The 18,214-nt window shown below is 40.3% G+C and overlaps 2 protein-coding genes across 2 annotated transcripts in view; both read left to right on the top strand.

Moving 5' to 3' along the window:
- The window catches only part of SLC26A7 (solute carrier family 26 member 7), a 157,942-nt gene that overhangs the window by 12,627 nt on the left and 127,101 nt on the right, over positions 1 to 18,214 (top strand). The window lies entirely within an intron of this gene.
- LRRC69 (leucine rich repeat containing 69) overlaps positions 1 to 18,214 on the top strand; it is a 39,809-nt gene that overhangs the window by 12,127 nt on the left and 9,468 nt on the right. Inside the window, exons 5-7 of the mRNA XM_044423770.1 lie at positions 5,646 to 5,717; positions 14,029 to 14,130; positions 17,029 to 17,208. Of these exons, the coding sequence (XP_044279705.1) occupies positions 5,646 to 5,717; positions 14,029 to 14,130; positions 17,029 to 17,208 (354 nt within the window). The remainder of the gene's footprint in view (positions 1 to 5,645; positions 5,718 to 14,028; positions 14,131 to 17,028; positions 17,209 to 18,214) is intronic.

The following is an 18,214-nucleotide window of genomic DNA, read 5'->3' as shown; positions in this document are numbered from 1 at the left end:
CCCCATTTCTTTCCTCTGCCTTTACTCTGGACATATCTGAAGAAGGGGGTTTTTTTTGTTTTTTTTTGGTGTGGCTTTTTGCATTCTTCACTAGCCTCACCTCATTCCTAACTTCCTGATGACATCCCTACAATTCTGTGCTACCTTCTTGTATTTTTCCTTTGTAACCTGGCCTTCCTTCCACTCCCTTTACATGTCCTTTTTTGTTTTCAGATCATCTCAATGCTTTTTTTGAAGCCACACAGGCTTCTTCTGTTGTCCTCTACCCTTTTCTTTGCTGCAATTGCCTGCAGTTGTGCCTTTAGAATTTCCTTAAAAAAATCCTACCCATCTTGGACTCCTTTTCTCATTAGAGTGGCTTGCCATGGGGCTTTATTTATCATTGCTCTGAGTTTGTTAAAATTGGCTTTCCCAGAGTCATGTTTGGCTACATTTGGCTTTTACTACCTGCATTCAGTCCTTAGTTAATGAAAAATAGAATTAATGTGCTTGAAAGCTGAAAATTAAAAAATGGTGAGCTGAAACGGTGAAGTCACTTCATGTGGTACAAGCAAGACATGCCTGTTCTTTACCCCATGAATGTGCCAGTGTTGGCTTTCTGTTATGTGTACATATTTCAAACACATATTAAATTTGTTCCTTGTGATTATGTCATTTTTATCCCTACATGTTAAAGACATTATGTATGAAGCAGCCTAAGAATTCTGTAATACTAAGACCCATCTAGATAACACTTGCCTTGCTGCTGCTGCTGCTGTTTTGCCTGTAAAGCCCCATATACAAAATGGCTCATGAAATGTTCAAGGTAGTTTCAATCAGAAAAAAGTATTTAAATGCACAAAACCCAGATAGAGGGCAGGAGCAGAAGAATGCACCATGAATGGTCAATAATTGGATAATAAAGTAATACCAAGGTATGCTGAAAATACTGTATTTTTGATGTTTTTGACAAAATGAGATCCTAATGAAGCCTGTGCCCTGTGATAATTCCAAAATTGGAGAATACTGTTTGTTTCTTACTAGGCATACACACTTGTCTGACACTTTGGCCTATAGGAAACCATTCTATGTTTTTGTATTCTGTCCAAACAGTAGTTTCTTGCTCATGGTGAAAGTTATGCATCAGTACAATCAACTGCTGAGACACATCCATTTCTTTCAGTACCATTCATAGCTTTTTGTGATGCATATAGTCAAGGGCTTTGCAGTGCTCTATAAAACACAGAATGTTCTTCTGAAATTCTTTGATGTGCTTCAGCAGCTAACATACATTATGATACGATCTCAAGTGCCATAGTGCATCCATAAAATTAATATCAGTGCCACAAACACAGGCTTGCAGACCATGGGCCATGTAGGGTAAGGTAGAGTTTAGGAGGAGTAACCCAACGACCTGGGCTAGCCAGTGTGAATGAGATAAGAATGCATGCTGAATGATATCTGAGATTCTTGTGGAGGAAAACGTCTGGCATAAGACATTTCCCTTAAAGAGAAAATGGCCCTGCAAGGATGACTACCAGCGTCCTGAGTTTGCAGTGAGATGCCTAGAAATTGCCCAATTAATTGAGGCCAACAAACACATTTTTACCTATAGAAAATAAACACAGCCATTTCAAACAGACATATCAGACAGTAATAGATGAGGTAATTGAGAACAATCAAGCAACTAGGGAAAAATGGAAGTGGGAAAGCTCTGAATGTAGATCTGGGAGCCCAGCCTGGAATGGGGACTACCTCCAATCAACTTCTTTTGAAAGTCTACTGCGCAGGACAAACGATAGACAGGCAGTAGACTAGGTCTCTGTCTGTCTGTCTGTCTGTCTGTCTGTTTTTCCTCCCCCCCCCCCCCCCACATCATGCTGTTTTAATTGCTGTGTATATGTTGTGAGCCACCTAGAGAGCCTAATGGCTAATGGGACAACATACAAATTGAATCAATCAATCAATCAATCAATCAATCAATAATACACACACACGCGTGCGCACACCCTATTAGGTTCATTTTCTCTTTGGAAATATAGAGTGAACTAGGGATGCAATAAGCATATTTGCTGCCTAGACAAAATTAGGTTACGAGTTTTGTACCTGCTGCGTATTTTCCTTCTGAATAAACTTTGCTTGGTTTTCTAAGTGCTGATGGACTCTGCAAGATGGACTTTTGTATCACAGTTCATAATTAGGTATCCTCAGGAACCTGTCAGCTGGACATATGCTGCTTATGCCATGATTACAGACCAGCATCTGCTTACCCATGAGTTTTGGTGATCCCACGTCCATGCAAACATGGAGCACTGTGTCAGGACCTGCCCTATCTATTGCTGTGCCAATAACACCCCTGCTGGAAAAACCCTCCCCCCTCTGGACCATGGAAAATGTTCTATATGGACTTTATTACAGACCTACCTCTGGCAGAAGGACAGACTGCCATTTTGGTGGTGGTAGACCTATTCACCAAGATAGCACTCTTTGTATCATGTCCTGGCATCACTGCAAAAAGCACGCTGCAGCTGTTTGTCTAACATATTTGTCTCCATGGTCTTCCAGAAGGGATAGTGTCTGGTCAGGGCTCACAATTTACTGCTCAGTTTTGGCACAGCCTACTGCAGCAGCTGGAGGTGAAGCCCCATTTGTCCTCAGCATACCACCCACAGTCAGATGGCCACACTGTGGGCACCAGTGTCACTTTCTAACCATACCTCTGTTGCCATATCTGTTTGTTTGTTTGTTTTTCAAATTGATAGGCCACTGAATAGCCCAACAAGGTCTCTAAATGGTTAAGAAAGAAGCAAGTTGCCAGCAAGACAATTGGGTAGAACTGCTACCACTTGCTGGTACCACTTGCTGTGTTTGTGTAAACTAGTTTCCTCCATGCCTCCACTCAGCAAACCCCGTTTTTTGCCAATTATGGTTATCATTCTTGTTTGTTTCCTGCCATAGCCCAGCACTCTTCTGCCCTGGCTGCTGATCAGCTATTACAAGAATTTCAGGCTACTCAGACCCTCTTGAAAGAACAACTGGAGCTTGTAAACAGGTTTACAAACATTTTTCAGATGGTAAGAGGCAAGCTGGACCCATCCTTAAGGTGGGTAACCATGTCCTGCTCTCCACATGCCCATCAGACAACCCTGCTACAAGCTGGGTGCTCAATTCCTTGGGCCTTATCCTGTCAACCCAGCACAGTTCAACCCAGTAGCTTTCTGCTTAGATTTGCCTGCCTCCCTCTGAGTTCATCCAGTCATCCTGCAGGACCTACTCACCCAGACCATGAACCTGCAGCTCCACTTCCTCCAGTATTAGTAAATGGGGAGGAAGAATATGAAGTCACAGAAGTACTGGACTCCTGATGACACTGTGGCCACCTATGATCCCATAGCGATTGGGTGAGATATGGACCAGAAGAGCAGTCTTGGGAAGATGCCTCTGTTGTACAGGCTGCGAAACTAATCCACCACTTTCATCAGTGATACCCTGGGACATCAGGACCCTTAGGCTGTGGGGGAGGCAATCATGGAGAGGGCAGTAATGTCATGCCCTACCTGGAGGAAGGTACTTCAGATGAAGAATTGCCAGCACAGCAGGTCCTGGCCTCAGCCAGATGCAGGGGTTGAGGCTACAGCCAACTGCCTTCTAGTAAAGGAGCAGCCAGGACCCTCTTGGGCAGTCCCTAACATTTTTTAAGAGCAGAAGCTGGAGTCAGAAACAATTCACCCTATAAAGGAGGAGAAGTTCACAGATCCAGCATGAGTTCAAGCAACAGGCTAAGTGTAGATCTTCCCATAAAACAACTTGCTGGTCTAATTAGTCAGCAGCATTGATTTACAGTTGGCTATAAATTAGATCAGCCAGAGTCTGTTCTTCATAGCAAACAACAAGAATTGTTATTGGTGTCTTTGGCAGTGTTTAAGACTAATCAAATACCTAGACTTTTGGTTTGTTTCCTGGGCATTCTTTTGATACCACTGGCTGTTTTAAACTCTGGACACACCAACCATATGGCCTTGACCTTCAGACTGAATTGACTGATCTCTGGGAAAGTAACACAGAGGCTTGACATTTGTGGGCACAGAGCAGGACGACTCATTCTTTCATGACACATATACTGCCCCATAGCTCATTGGCCTCTATGGGTGGTTTTCAAACTTTTAAAGACATATAAAAACAATAAATAGTCATAAACTGTAGACAATAAACAAACCAATACAACAAAAAATTGACAACCCCACAACTGTAATAAAATTAATATATGGCATAGCAGCAGTGAAAACACAAAACAACTGCTATCTATTAAAATGTCTGGAAAATAAAAAGGTTTCTACCTGGCTCTGAAAAAAGAACAAAGATGGTGCCAGATGCACCTCCTTGAGGAGCATGTTCTGAAGTCGGGGTGCTATTACTGAAAAGCCCTTTCCTAATCATCATCCCCTTAGCTTCTTTATTTTTGGGGGGGTCCCTGAGAAAGATCTCAGCAGATGATCTTAGGGGCTAGTTAGGAAGATATGGAGCAAAGCATTGCTTCACATAGTCTGGTCCCAAACTGTTTAGGACTTCAGATGTTAACAACAGCACTTTGAATTGGGCCCAGACTTCAGCTGGCAGCCAATGCACCTGAAAGATCACTGGCATAATATGATTGTGTGAGCCATCCCTCAATGGTAACTGTGCTGCCCTGTTCTGAATCAGTTGGACTTTCTAGACCGTTTTCAAAGGCAGCCCCATGTAGAGTTTGTTACAGTAATCCAGGTGAGAGGTTACCAGAGCAGGGACAACTGTGACCAAGCTCTCTCTGTCTAGATATGGTAAATCAGCCTAAGCTGATGAAAGGGGCTCTTAGCCAGTGAGTGCACTTGTGACTCAAGTGACAATTCTGGATTCAGGACATATTTGACATACAAGTATCTCTTCTTTTCAGAATCCAGTTTGAATGTCAGACATGTCTTGCTCCAAAGATGGTAAAATTTTTGCATCTCTCTTTCTTGGGCTTGGAATGTTTCCAGTGTGTGAAGCATTGTTTTGTTTTCTGAATTTGTTGGCATAATTCTTGTTAGGTAGGATTTGGACCAATTCAGTTTCTGCTGCTTGGAAAAGTTCTGTTGGTATCCTATGTTTATTGGATGCTTTATATGCCTTCCTAGTGCTTTCAGAGCGTTTTCACTTCAACTTCAACATTTTCTTCTTCAACGTCTGTTCTTGGAGAGTATTGAATGATAGTTATATGTATGGATTTTCTGATCATATCATTCAGTTAGACTTTGCATTATAACCCCTGATTTCCTGTGCTATATCGTGCCTCACTATTTGAGCCACTCCATTTTTTTTGAGTTCGCCCAGTAGCTGCCCTTCATGATCACCCCAATCACCATTAGAGCTATCCATCCTCTTCTGTTGGTGGGAATGTTGCTCCTGAAGAGGGGTGATGCACCTTAGTCTAGTGTCTTAGCTTTGGCTATTCCATCGGGTGACCCTGCTGGAGGCTGTATTAGTGAGAGCCTAGCGGCACTGCTCTTGGCTTCTGACAGTCCGAAGTCCCCTTACCACATTTAGTGTGCATTCACTTGTGCTTGCATTTAGCACTGCAGTACTAATTTGCTATAATGTTATTAATAGAACTTTAGTTTTAACTCAATTACTCTATCATTTTTAACTAGGGACTTTGCAAACTGAAGAGACTTAGAATTCTAGATGTAGCAGGAAACAATATCCAGATTTTCCCTGCTGAAGTAAGTATGAGTATTAATAATCTGCACATTGTGGAAATTAGTAAAAGTAATTTTAGAAATATAAAGTGGGAATACCTATATTGTAATGTGCTTGTATTAGTTATAAAAATATACTTGATTTGTATTCCTATGTTCATTAATTTTTGAAATGTACAACTTTTTATCATGCAAGCCCAAGGCAGCTTACAAACTATCTACTAAAATAAAATGATAATCCAAACTGCAGTCTTGTGAATGCTTACCTGGAAATAAGCCCCACTGGAACCAGTGAGACTTATTTCTGGGCAAACATGCATAGGATTGGACTGCAAAATAGCATATGTGTAGTAATAAAAAGGAGAAAAAGATACGCTGACATAATTCATGACATTTCCTGAAGTTTTTGTGTGCTTGGAAGAAGCACCAATTAAAGTCCATCAACAATTAATAAGGGATACATCAAGCACAATCTATCAAAAACAAGTACAACAGGCATGCCAAATCCTCACTTGGACTATGTTCCCCATATGTGACAGCCAGTATAGTGTAGCACTGGTATCTGGGAGATCCAAGTTTTAGCCAGCCACAAAGCTCACGGGTTCATTATTTATTTATTTTTTTGGTATGCCACATACATAAATTTACAGTGTCTCAGGGCAGCGATAGCATAGATAAATAAGATGCAGCATCACAATAATATATAAAAACAACATTAAAACAATGCTAACTTTTAAAATGCTGGTGAAATATAAAAGGTTGTTGTGAGGGTAATATTGAGAGGAGGAATATTATGTAAGCCTTCTTGGGTTGCTTGAAAGAAAAAAGGCAGGATTTAAGTATAATAAAAAGAAATATGTACCAGTGAACTTAAATATCTGTGCTTGGGGAAAAATCCTGATCAGTTTATCTGTCTTTTAGTGTGAAGCATTATAAATGGAAAACTGAAAACCATTTAGAACACAGTGTAGGCATCTTCCTTTCATTTTTATTTTTTGTTTCCTGAGATATAGTCCATTCTGTGGAGTTTGTAGGTGGTTCTCCTCTTTACCCCACTGGGCTTATTTAGTAAACTTCACTTGTCCGGAAGAACATGAGTATTGGTCCATAGTAGGAGTCTCTTTCTGTATAAAAAGATCACAAATCTTTATCACGAATCAGCCCAGAAAGATCACTAATCAGCTCAGAAAAGCCCAATTATTGTGGCCATTCCCCAGTATATTATTGCTCAGCCATTTATTTTAAACAACTAATCTTAGGCCAGGGTGAACACCTTGTAATCCTCCAAATGCTTTGACCAACAACTCCATTCTTCTCTCTTTGTTGATTGTGCTGCAGGCTTGGACTGATTAAGGTTGTAGGCCAAAATGTCTGGAAGAGCACAGGCTGTGCATCTCTGTCTTAGGTCATCCAAAGATAATTACTGATACATAATTCAAAATTAGGAAGAAGGTGGGATTATTTAAATATAACACTGAAGCACGAGACTTTAGGCATTTGTACTTCCTCCTTTCTCTTTTCTCTGGAGCACATTGATTCCTTCCTTCTGATGCTTCCTTGACTACTTTGATCCTAGTTTGCCATCCTTATTTGCATGCAAGTACAAACTATAGTTTACCTATTCAGATAAAATAGCAAAATATAGGTTGCCACAAAAAGGGGTTGGATGTTGTTTCAGAGGTAAGGCAGGTATAAGTATGAGTGAATCCTCTGAATGACCTCAGTTAATTTCTGGGCTTGCTTGGATGTAGAAATCCAGGCTTAGCCATGTTTATTATGCTGGGACCAAGTAATTCTTCTTGGTCTCCTCCCTTTGTGTGTTGGATTCTGAGCTGAAATCATAGTTGCTTTCAAAACAGTTTCTTGTTAAAACGGAAGTGAGACACACTGATTTAATTTTTTTCTCATAAGTTTTTTTCACATCTTTATTAATCCGACACTTGGACAATTTAGTGAGGCTATTTGTCATTAATCCTCCTATCCAGTTCAACATGGAGTGAACTTTAAAAGAGAACCTATTCAACGTAAAGGAAGAGAAGCCTCAGAAAGCCTTAATAGCAGTTTGCCTGTTCATATCAGAGAGGCTGGCACTGTATTTATCTTTGGTCACAAAATATTGCAACAGATGATGTCTGAAAAAATCCAAGGGTTTGAATACTAAGATAAATTAACTTACAGAAGTACATGGAAGGAATGTTTCACATCTCTTGGTGGCTTCCCATCTCCTCCTGACTTTTCTCCTTCCTCTGCACCCCATTTTGCAATGTTCAGGAAGTCTCCTCTACCCTCTGAAGAGGGAGGCTGCAGGGGGGAGGAAAGGGCAGAAAACATTCCTTTCATTAACTTACTTGGGTACTGTCCAGTGAGGCTTCCTATAAGCCTCTGAACTTCTAGGATTATGGACAACCTTGCATTGGCAGAAGGAATGCAGAGACAAAGGTCACCTCTCCCATGCAAAACAGAAGTGCTTAGCCTTGGAGTGCAAGCAAAGGATAAGACATATACTTGCAGAACTTGTATCCTCCTTGCCCCAAAAGATTAGTCTCTGTGTGCTTTTTAAAAACTGATTCTGGGTCTCCCACGCTCGGAAATGGCTTTTCAGGATATGTGAGGCTGCCATGCATAAGAAGAAACAGAAAAGTCATACTGTGTGAAGGAAATTTTGCTAACAGTTCTTTGGACCTCCACAGAATATATAGACATTCTTATAATTGATGCTTCCAGATGAGGCTTTTATATTACATCATTGCCCTGCTTTATTTGCAGGGTTTTACCCACGAGGTTCTAGAACATGGGTCCTCAAACTATGGCCCGGGGGCCGGATACGGCCCGCCATGCCCATTTGCACCTGCCACACCCATGCGCTCCCCCGCTGCCGCCCACCCCGCCCCGCGTGCAGGGAGGTGGTGGTTTGCTCGCTCGGAGAAGATGATCTCCAAGCGAGCAAGCCTCTGCCTTGTGCACCTCCCTCCCTCCCCTCACCGCGCACGGCTGCCCGCCTGCACCTCGCCACACCTCACCATGCACCCCACCCCCACCTCAGCGCATGCACCCACCCCCACCACCCCCACCCCCTCACTGGCCCGCGTGCACTGCCAGCACCACCTTTCCGGCCCGCGGCTAGCACTGGCACCTTTCAACTGGCCCCCTGCTGAAAAAGTTTGAGGACCCCTGTTCTAGAAGTTGTCATCTTCCACACATGGTCCTCCTGTGCATTCCCACCACTGGCATTGTCTTTTTCCTTATTGCATGGAATCCGTCAAGAAAAAACGAAAGGAAAAGATGGAATACCTGAATAGTGCCTTCTGGTTGTTGGAGCTAGGGACCCTCCGTCTGGGAGCAGCCTGAGACTTAGGGAGGATATTTGAATGCGTGCTTGCAATAATATCAATAGTCACCTGAGGGCAGCACTAAATTATGTCATGCAGCTAAGAAAAGGTAGATGGATAGGAAACTATTTTCTACAAAATTTTAATGTTCAGACTTTGTTCCTGATGCATCAGTAATAAAGCCTGTTTGAGCAGCAGCCTGCAGCCACAAATGATTGCCCACTTTGGGTATATTACACAGCAACCATGATTGCTGAAGCAGTGTTCAGCAAAGGTGTTCTAGATGTCTATATAAATGTATAGCACTGTAGGGACCACCAGTTTAGCACTGGTATTACATGTATTTGTGGAATGACTAAAGCTGCCCTTAGATACCAATGGCTCAGCTTAACAAAGATGTTAAGGAAGATGGTATGAAGAAATGGCCAGAATCCAAGAACTAACTACAGATTAAACCCATAGTCAGGGCTATACTGAACTGGGCAAGTATGTTGCTTCATTGCACCTGCTACTCCCAACCCATTCCTGGGTTGTTGAAGGATAACAATCTAGAGTTCTAGCTCATGGCTTGTTGTTGAGTTGAAACTCAAGGCTGTTTGTCCATCAACAATCCAGAGTTTCAGGTTCAGACATGTTATCAGACAACCCAGGAATGGTGCATTCTTGGGTTGTTTATGGAACTGGATGCAGAACAAGAAATTCTAGGAAAGTTTGGTGGGAAGCAAAAGGGGTTATGATAAGATTAGCACAAATATATCAAAGGATATATTTGAATAATCTAAATATATTAAGAGACCCTTAATATATAGGGGGATGGCCAATACCTTATTGTTCTTATTGGATGGCCAATAATATTATACATTATTGTTGTTCACTACCCAGAGGGCTTCACCTATTGGGTGGTATAGAAATTAAACAAACAAACAATAAATAATGACAAAGTGGGAGGTAGATCTCTGACCCACTGCATCTTGTGGTGGATACTGGATAAATTCAGCTCTGCCATTTGTGCATACAACTAAAGGACTGAAAAGGAACAAAAGTTTCAATGTGCATACCTTATATTTTTACACATGCAGAGTTTTTCTTTTTGAAAGTACAAATGACCCACACTATTGATGCAAAGGTCTTTTTCTAGATTATTTTGGTTGAACTTTAAAACATATACGCCTGAAAAGTACACACATTCCTGAAGAAAAATGTTCAAAAATTATGAAAATGAAGGCAAGCATGTTATTAAACCAAACAGATTCTCAACTAAAATCCTTCCTTGGACTGAACATTTTACATGTCTCAGAATTACGTAAATTACAAAGGAACAAAAGGTTGCAAGTGTTCTATAATGTAAATGGTGTGTACATTGGCATGAAAATAGGTCTCTGATGCACGATAAAACTCAAATAGTAGTAGAAAAAAGGCCATGTCTTACCTGTTGGTCAGAACTGTAGCTGGGAAAAATATAAAAGGCTAATGTTTCTTGTGTGTGGACTTCTCAGTGAAAAAAGATTGGTCAAAACTTGAGCCCATTTAACGGGAAAAAATAGTGGTGAGACTCTATTATGCACATATTAAACACGTTGAAGTGTTATAGGCGCCTACATTCCATCAATTTTTGGGGCATGGCTCATAAAAGTCACCAGAGGTGGATTATCTGTTGGTTAAGACAGGGTTCCAGCCTTCCTGAAGGAGATACTGGTGAGCCAGGTTGAAACGCCTTTTCTGAATAACACTACATTGAATAATTACTGACTAATCTCTACTATGCCACTTTGGGGCAAGGTATTACAGTGTATGGTAGTTTCCCAACTGCATGGATTCTTGGTTGAGATGGTATATCTAGATCTATTTAAAGTTGGGCATCAAACCTGATTATACAATGGAAACAGCTTTGATCACCTTGGTATAAGAGCTACACCAGGAACTAGTCAAGGAAAGTGTGTTCCTATTGGTTCTGGTGGATCTTCTCAGTGACATTTGACACTATTGACAATGGTATCCTTCTTAGCTGCCTTGTTGGGATGGAAATTGGAGGTACTGTTTCTCAGTGGCTTCATTCCTTCCTGGCGGTGTGGACAAGAAGATGGAGTTGGGGGACTCTTGCTCTTATTTTCTCAGAAGATAGAATTCTTTGGATTGTTTTAGCAGCAATACTTTTTAATTTTACTACTTTTAAAAATGTAAATATGAATTCTATGAGAATTCTTCTCCGATGTGCACAAATTATTATGATGTAACCTGTGTTTGTTACAAGAAATACAGCTATTTGTCCATCCTGGCTGAAAATGCAGGTTCCTAGCCTTTTATATCCAGCTATGCATGTTTTAATTAGAAAAATTCCTATATCCCAGCATTTTTTTCTGTTTAAACATGTATAGGATTGTGCCTTTAAAGGACAATTAATACACTACAACTAAATTTAAACACCTTTAAGCCTCATTGGTTCGTTGGAAGACTTTAGCACATGAGTAAATCCTTCCCATTAAAATCAATGGGGTTTATGTGTTTAACTGTGCTGGATTGTGTTCAGTATTAATAAATATCTGCTAAATTCATTTTCAGGAAAAACTAGCAGTCACTTTTATGTGGAACTTCTGCTAGTTAGAGAACTGAAGAGTTCCAAACTTACTGATCTGTTCTTCACTATATTTTATGAGAATGAAATCATATTTTGACATTTCTTGTAAAGGAGATTTTTGGATTACACCTCAGGGATTCTGTCATGGTTATAATTTAAAAATATTGTAAGCAACTGATACATTTTTACGGCAATTGCTACAAACTATGTGACCCAGTTGCCTATTCACTCTTCATGTCTGGAGGTATGAAACTTTTAACGTTACAAAATCACAAGGTTTTATTGATGGAAAATTGTAAGTGATTTTACAGATAAAGCAGCAGCACTGAATTGTGTGTGTGTGTTTATACACTTATTACAGGTGTTCAAAATAGGTTGGTGCATTTTGGGTTTATTTATATGGTTCTTTATATAATATCAGTAAAATTGATATCTGCAGGACTGTCTTATCTACAGTGCCTTTCAGAAGTATTCACAGAGACCCCTTTACTTTCCCACATTTTCTTACATTACAACTTGGAATTGAAATAGATTTAATTCACCTGATTACACAAGATATTTAATATTGTTAAGGTGCAAAGTATTTTTAATGCCATTTTTACTCTGGCACAAAAGTTGTAAGCAAAAACAAACTGGCACATGTTGGTTCATTAAGTAATCTTCCCTGTTGCTGTGACATGTCTTAATACACTGCCTCCAGAAATCACATGTTGAATGGCATCTATCTGTGTGCAAATTCACTGCCACCTGATCTCAGATTACATGCAGCTGTTTCTAGAAGGCTTCTGATTTCACTGGAGAGAGTAAACAAACAGGATCATGAAGGTCAAGGAATTATCCAGAATAAAGGTGTGCAGGAACACCAGTCAGGATTGGGTCATTTAAAAAATCCTAAACTACGAAAAGCCACCAGAGCACTGCGAAATCCATTATTACGAAATCAAAAGAATATGGCTTAACTGCCATTCTGCATAAGAAGGATCTCCACCAAAATTCAGTGGCTAGGCAAGGAGGACATTAGTCTGAAAAGCAACCAAGAAGTCAAACGAGAACTCTGAAGGAAATTGGAATATATACAGCTGAAATGGAAGAAACTGTGCATGGGACAAGTATCACCCAGGTACTAGGGTTGGGTTGAACTCGGGGGAATGGACTCTCTGCAGTGCTTGGCCTGGTCTTGCAAAGGGAGCTGAGTTGAGAAGAAGCCTGCAAATTTTTGTGGAATGAAGTTCGCACAACTAGCAATCTTGCATGTCAGGTGCAGCAGCACAAACGGCTCAATTCCTGGCAAGTGCCCTGTGAGCACTGGGCACACTTGCCAGGAACATGGATTCAGAGATGCTAGAAAGTAGACCAGAGTCAGGGGAATCCAATGGATTCGACCCCCCCCCCCCCCGAATCATACTTCCCTATTGGACACTTCACAAAGCCAGAATTTATGGAAGAGTTGTGATAAGAAAGTCATTAATGAAACAAACCTACATCAAGGCTGGTTTGGAGTTTGTAAAAAGGCATGTGCGAGACATAGCAAACATGTGGGAAAAGGTTCTTTGGTCTGAGAAACCAAAATTGAACTTCTGGGCCATGCTGTGCTGAAAACACCATCTCTATGGTGGAGCAAGGTAGTGGCAGCATCATGTTGTGGGGTTGCCTTTCCTTGGCTGGGATTGGGAAACTTCACAGAACTGAGGGCAAGTAACAATTTTGCGAGGAAGATGCACAAACTGATGTAGACTTACCCAGGAAGACTCACAACTATAATTTCTTCCAAAAGTGTTTCTAGATATTTCAGAGGAGTTAACATGTATACAACTAAAAAGCTTTACTCTTGTTCTCATCTGAAAATCACATATGAGTAAATATTCAGTCCAGTTGAAAGGCATGTAGCCCAGCCTTATGGATATGGCCAAACTATATATTTTTAATGGAGCTGTAGGCCAAAGTATGCAATTGACTGACTGAATAAAATCAGGCATCAGTCAGGCCAAAGGCCTGCCCCCCTCAAAAAAATAAAATAAAATAAAATAAAAACACTATTCAGGAACAAAGTTATCCTCAAGAGAAGCCAGACTGATCTCCCATTAGGATAGGGGGTTTCACAGCATTTGTTCAGCAGCAAAGATGGCCTCCAATTCCGCCAACTGTACTTTGTATGGTTGAAGGGCCTTTGCTGAACAGAGCAGATGGGCAGGGTCATGTGGTAGAAAGCAGTCCTTTAATACTCTGCATCTCCACCATTCTTTATGTCAATTTAGGATAACATATCTAAACAAATGTATAATTGCCAGGTAATGTATATGTATTCTTACCCTTTCCCTTTCACTCTATGTTAATTAAAATCAATTGAAAATATTTAGAATGGCACTTCTTTGAATGAATACAGATTCCAGCTCCCCACCCCATATTAATATTTCTTGTCTTATTTAAACAGATAGAAGAACTTGAGCTTGAGGAACTTTATTGTGAAGGCAATCCATTGTTTCAGAAGAATCCAGTTAGTGCCGTGCAAGAGGAGGACATTTTGACTCTTAAGGTCACTAATTAGAGAAGTAAACCTTCTCTAATAGTAATATAATTTTAATTTAAAATTAAATTAAATTTTAATTTTAATCATAGTTTTAAAATTAATCATAGTTTTAAAACTATGATTTTAAAATTATATTTGTTTTTCAGATTTCAAAGAAATAATTGGAATAATTCTTAATAAGTGCTTTGTGGTCCAGAAAATGGGGCTGGGCAAGCTGTTGAAGGTGATATGTTAGTCTGATAGTTGGTGTAGTCCTGTACATAATTACAGGCAAGTTCCATTAGGTTCAGTGGGACTCACTTCCAAGTAAAGTGGATTATAATCTAAGCATGTTTAGACAGAAGAGAGGCCTGCAGTTCCTAGCATACTCCAAACAGGAATACTGGAAGCTGTAGAACTCTTTTCTGTCTAAGCATGCACAGAATTACACCTGGAGGTAACACTCTTATGGCCCCTAGACATTGCTTGGGGACAGGGGCATAGAATAAATTGGTTTCCTAATCCAAAATCAGAGATGCTGCTGCATCCTTGGAGCTAGGAATCTCAGTTCTGATCCCTCTTCCCTCACTGTCAGCTGGCTTGTTAAGAACAATGCTGGCTATGCTCCAAGGTAGGACAGCTGCGTTAAGAAAATCAGTCAAAACTGACTTATTTCTTCCATTAGCAGGAACTTCAACTAGCTTGCAACTCCTTCTGCAATAATAAATTGTGTTAAAATGCAACTACACCTAAACTACACACCTAAGTTATATACATTTAAAATAAATTGTGCTGTTTAGCTCACATCTTCCAGAACTGATAAGCACAGGCATTACTGGTACCAAATTACTATTTTGTAGCTTCAGCAAGCAGTGAATTGGGTTCACACAGCCTTAATAACAAGCATGGTTTATTAACCATGAACAACCCCCACAGAGAACACATGGTTTGTTCTTGGCTTCTGAACTGTGGGTTGTTTGTGGGTAACAAACCACAGTTTGTTAGCATGGCTAGGTTTATACAACACAACACACTACAGTTCAACAAGTACTTGCACAATTCAACAACAACTAACGTTAAATTTTGAGTATACAGTGTTATGTTGTGTGAACCCAGCCATGTCTCAATCACTCTAAAGAAATTCTTTTTTCTATTGACAATTTGTTTCCCTATAGAATACTATATCTGTTCTTTTTATTATTGTTTGATGTAATGATTTTGCAACCAGTAATAAATTAAATCCCAATTTGTTTTTCTAAACCCTAACACAAATACCTGATTTTTAAAATAAAAGCAAAGTATTTCCAGATTCTACAGAATAATTTCCTTGGGGGTAGGCTGTGCAAATATATTTATGTAAACAGCAGAACGAACCATCTGTAATTATAAAATAAGTATTTATCCTGGAAACAGAGTGAATTTAGCTATCTGAGCATTTTCAAAAGGTTATTCTACAGAGAAAAAGGTCAGCTATTTAAATATCAATATGAAGTAAAGCTTTAATTCTTCTGATGGTAAAAGAACATGATTAACTTGGCTAGTTAAAACAATATAGCTGTAAATTTTTTATATCTTGTAAATATGTATACAGACAAATAGCTTTTAGTTTTTTAATTGGCTGCATATGAGTAGAAAAGCTTTGTAGAATTCATATGCACTGTATAAGCAAAACAAAACAAAACTTGTGGGCATTTTGTAAATATCAGGGATTCTGAGGTCTGAACTAGAAACCTCATGAGGGATGCTGTGAGTTAGACTAGACCTACATGCATACAGGCATCAGAGCTGCCTTCAGGCAAAGAAGGTAAAGAGACATGCAACACTGGCCCCACGATTCCTAGGCACTATAAATACTAGGAATTTTGCCTTCTGCCTTTCCTGGTCAACAGAACAGCACCACTTGCCTGCTAATGCCAGCTCCAGCTTAAGTCCCTTCCTCCAAGTGTTATCAAAAGCCAACAGAAACTACTGGCTGAAAAATGCCCATCCTTTGTTTAGACCCGTTGCTCCTGGCATGTCCCACAGAGTAGATTGACAGTGTTTTGTGTTTAGAATATTTCCAAATGCAATGGGAACGACTCTTATTCTCCAGTCAAGCAGTGGCTTTGTAAGGGCTGTTACCGAGGAGCTGATCGGTTATAGATTGTACATGTATAGCTTGCATTTTTTATTTACTGGTGTCACTTCATCATCTTGTCAAGTTTTTTCTGTGAAGGGCTGCATGGCCAAGGATTTCATGGCAGCTAGGAGAACGAAGATCCTGATGGGCATATGCTAGGCTACCCACCTTTATCGTAATTGAAATCCATGACTTGTAGGTCATCTACCTTAATTGAGTTAAGTCATCCCCTCCTTCATTATGTAAAGTTGGGGAATTCTGAATATATGCAAATGGATCCCTGAATCACAGTCAAATTCCCACTGTAATCAAGTAACCCATGAGGGTAACATTAAATTGACCAGTGGGAAGCATGGTCCAATCCTGTAGTGCCATTACCAAAGAGAGATCCGCCTGTGGCTGTCATTATATGCTTTTTGGCGTCAGGTCAAGACCTTTTCATTTGATCCAAATTTTAATGTCAACCAATTTTAATTGTATATGATTTATGTAATTTATTTTAAGTATGTCAGTTTTATGCTCAGTTCATGGAATAGCTAATTTATTTTAGAATATTCTGTAAGCTGTCCAGAGACGACAGTGATGGATGGCCTATACATTTCCTAAATAAAATAAAGAAATGTAATGCAAACCCACCCAGTATGAAGGGCTGCAAGGTCTTCCCGGAGAAGGAACTATTAGAACATGGAGTCCTGGACTCACAACATCACCTCTTTGGACTGAGAATAACAAGCATTCATTCTGAGCTTCTGCTGCAAGTCTTGCCAATAATATTGCTTATTATCTTTTTTTTTTTAATTGTACAGGAGGTAACAGCAAGATTTATTTTCACTCAGCTGGAAAATAAAAACTGTTATTTACAAACAGCAATAAAACAGAATTTAGAAGTCCAGAAGCTACTTTCCCACAAACAAGAATGTGTTCATTGCGGATGTGGCTTTCTGGGCATGTGGCTAGAATGCGTGCAGTTTGTGGATGTAAAACAGGTAACTTTACTCAATAATATACACTTTAAAGCAAAAGTAATGTCATATCCAGACTCTTAAGTTCTTCTGCTGCCTGCCTTTCTTTTGTTGTTGTTAGTTGCAAAGTCGTGTCCAACCCATTGCGACCCCAAGGACAACATTCCTCCAGGCCTTCCTGTTCTCCACCATCCCCCGGGGTCCACTCAAGCTCACACTAACTGCTTCAGTGACTCCATCTAACCACCTCATTCTCTGCTGTCCCTTCTTTTGCCATCTATTGTGCCCAGCATTAGGCTCTTCTCCAGAGCGTCCTTCCTTCTCATTAGGTGGCCAAAGTATTTGAGTTTCATCTTCAGGATCTGGCCTTCTAAAGAGCAGTCAGGCTTGATCTCCTCAAGGACTGACCAGTTTGATTGCCTTGTGGTCCAAGGGACTCGCAGGAGTCTCCTCCAGCACCACAATTCAAAGGCCTCAATCCTTCGGTGCTCAGCCTTCCTTATGGTCCAGCTTTCACAGCCATACATTGCAACTGGGAAAACTATAGCCTTGACTATACGCACTTTTGTTGGCAGGGTGATGTCTCTGCTTTTTAGTATGCTGTCTAGATTTGCCATAGCTCTCCTCGCCAGGAGCAAGTGTCTTCTAATTTCTTGGCTGCACTCACCGTCTGCGGTGATCTTGGAGCCCAGGAAAATAAAATCTGTCACTAGCTCCATTTCTTCCCCATCTATTTGCCAGGAAGTTAGTAGACCGGATGCCATGATCTTAGTTTTCTTAATGTTGAGTTTCAGGCCAACTTTTGCACTCTCCTTCTTCACCTGCATCAGGAGGCTCTTTAGTTCCTCTTCACTTTCTGCCATGAAAGTGGTATCATCTGCATATCTGAGGTTGTTGATATTTCTCCCAGCAATCTTAATTCCAACTGGTGATTCATCTAGCCCCACCTTTCTCATGATGTGCTCTGCATATAAGTTAAATAGGCAGGGTGACAGTATACAGCCTTGCTGAACTCCTTTCTCAATTTTGA

Source organism: Varanus komodoensis, unplaced genomic scaffold, assembly GCF_004798865.1.
Source record: "Varanus komodoensis strain SLA01 unplaced genomic scaffold, ASM479886v1 scaffold14_1, whole genome shotgun sequence".
NCBI lineage: Eukaryota > Metazoa > Chordata > Lepidosauria > Squamata > Varanidae > Varanus > Varanus komodoensis.
Note: the sequence above shows the minus strand (reverse complement) of the source record. Positions and strands in the feature narration are given on the sequence as shown.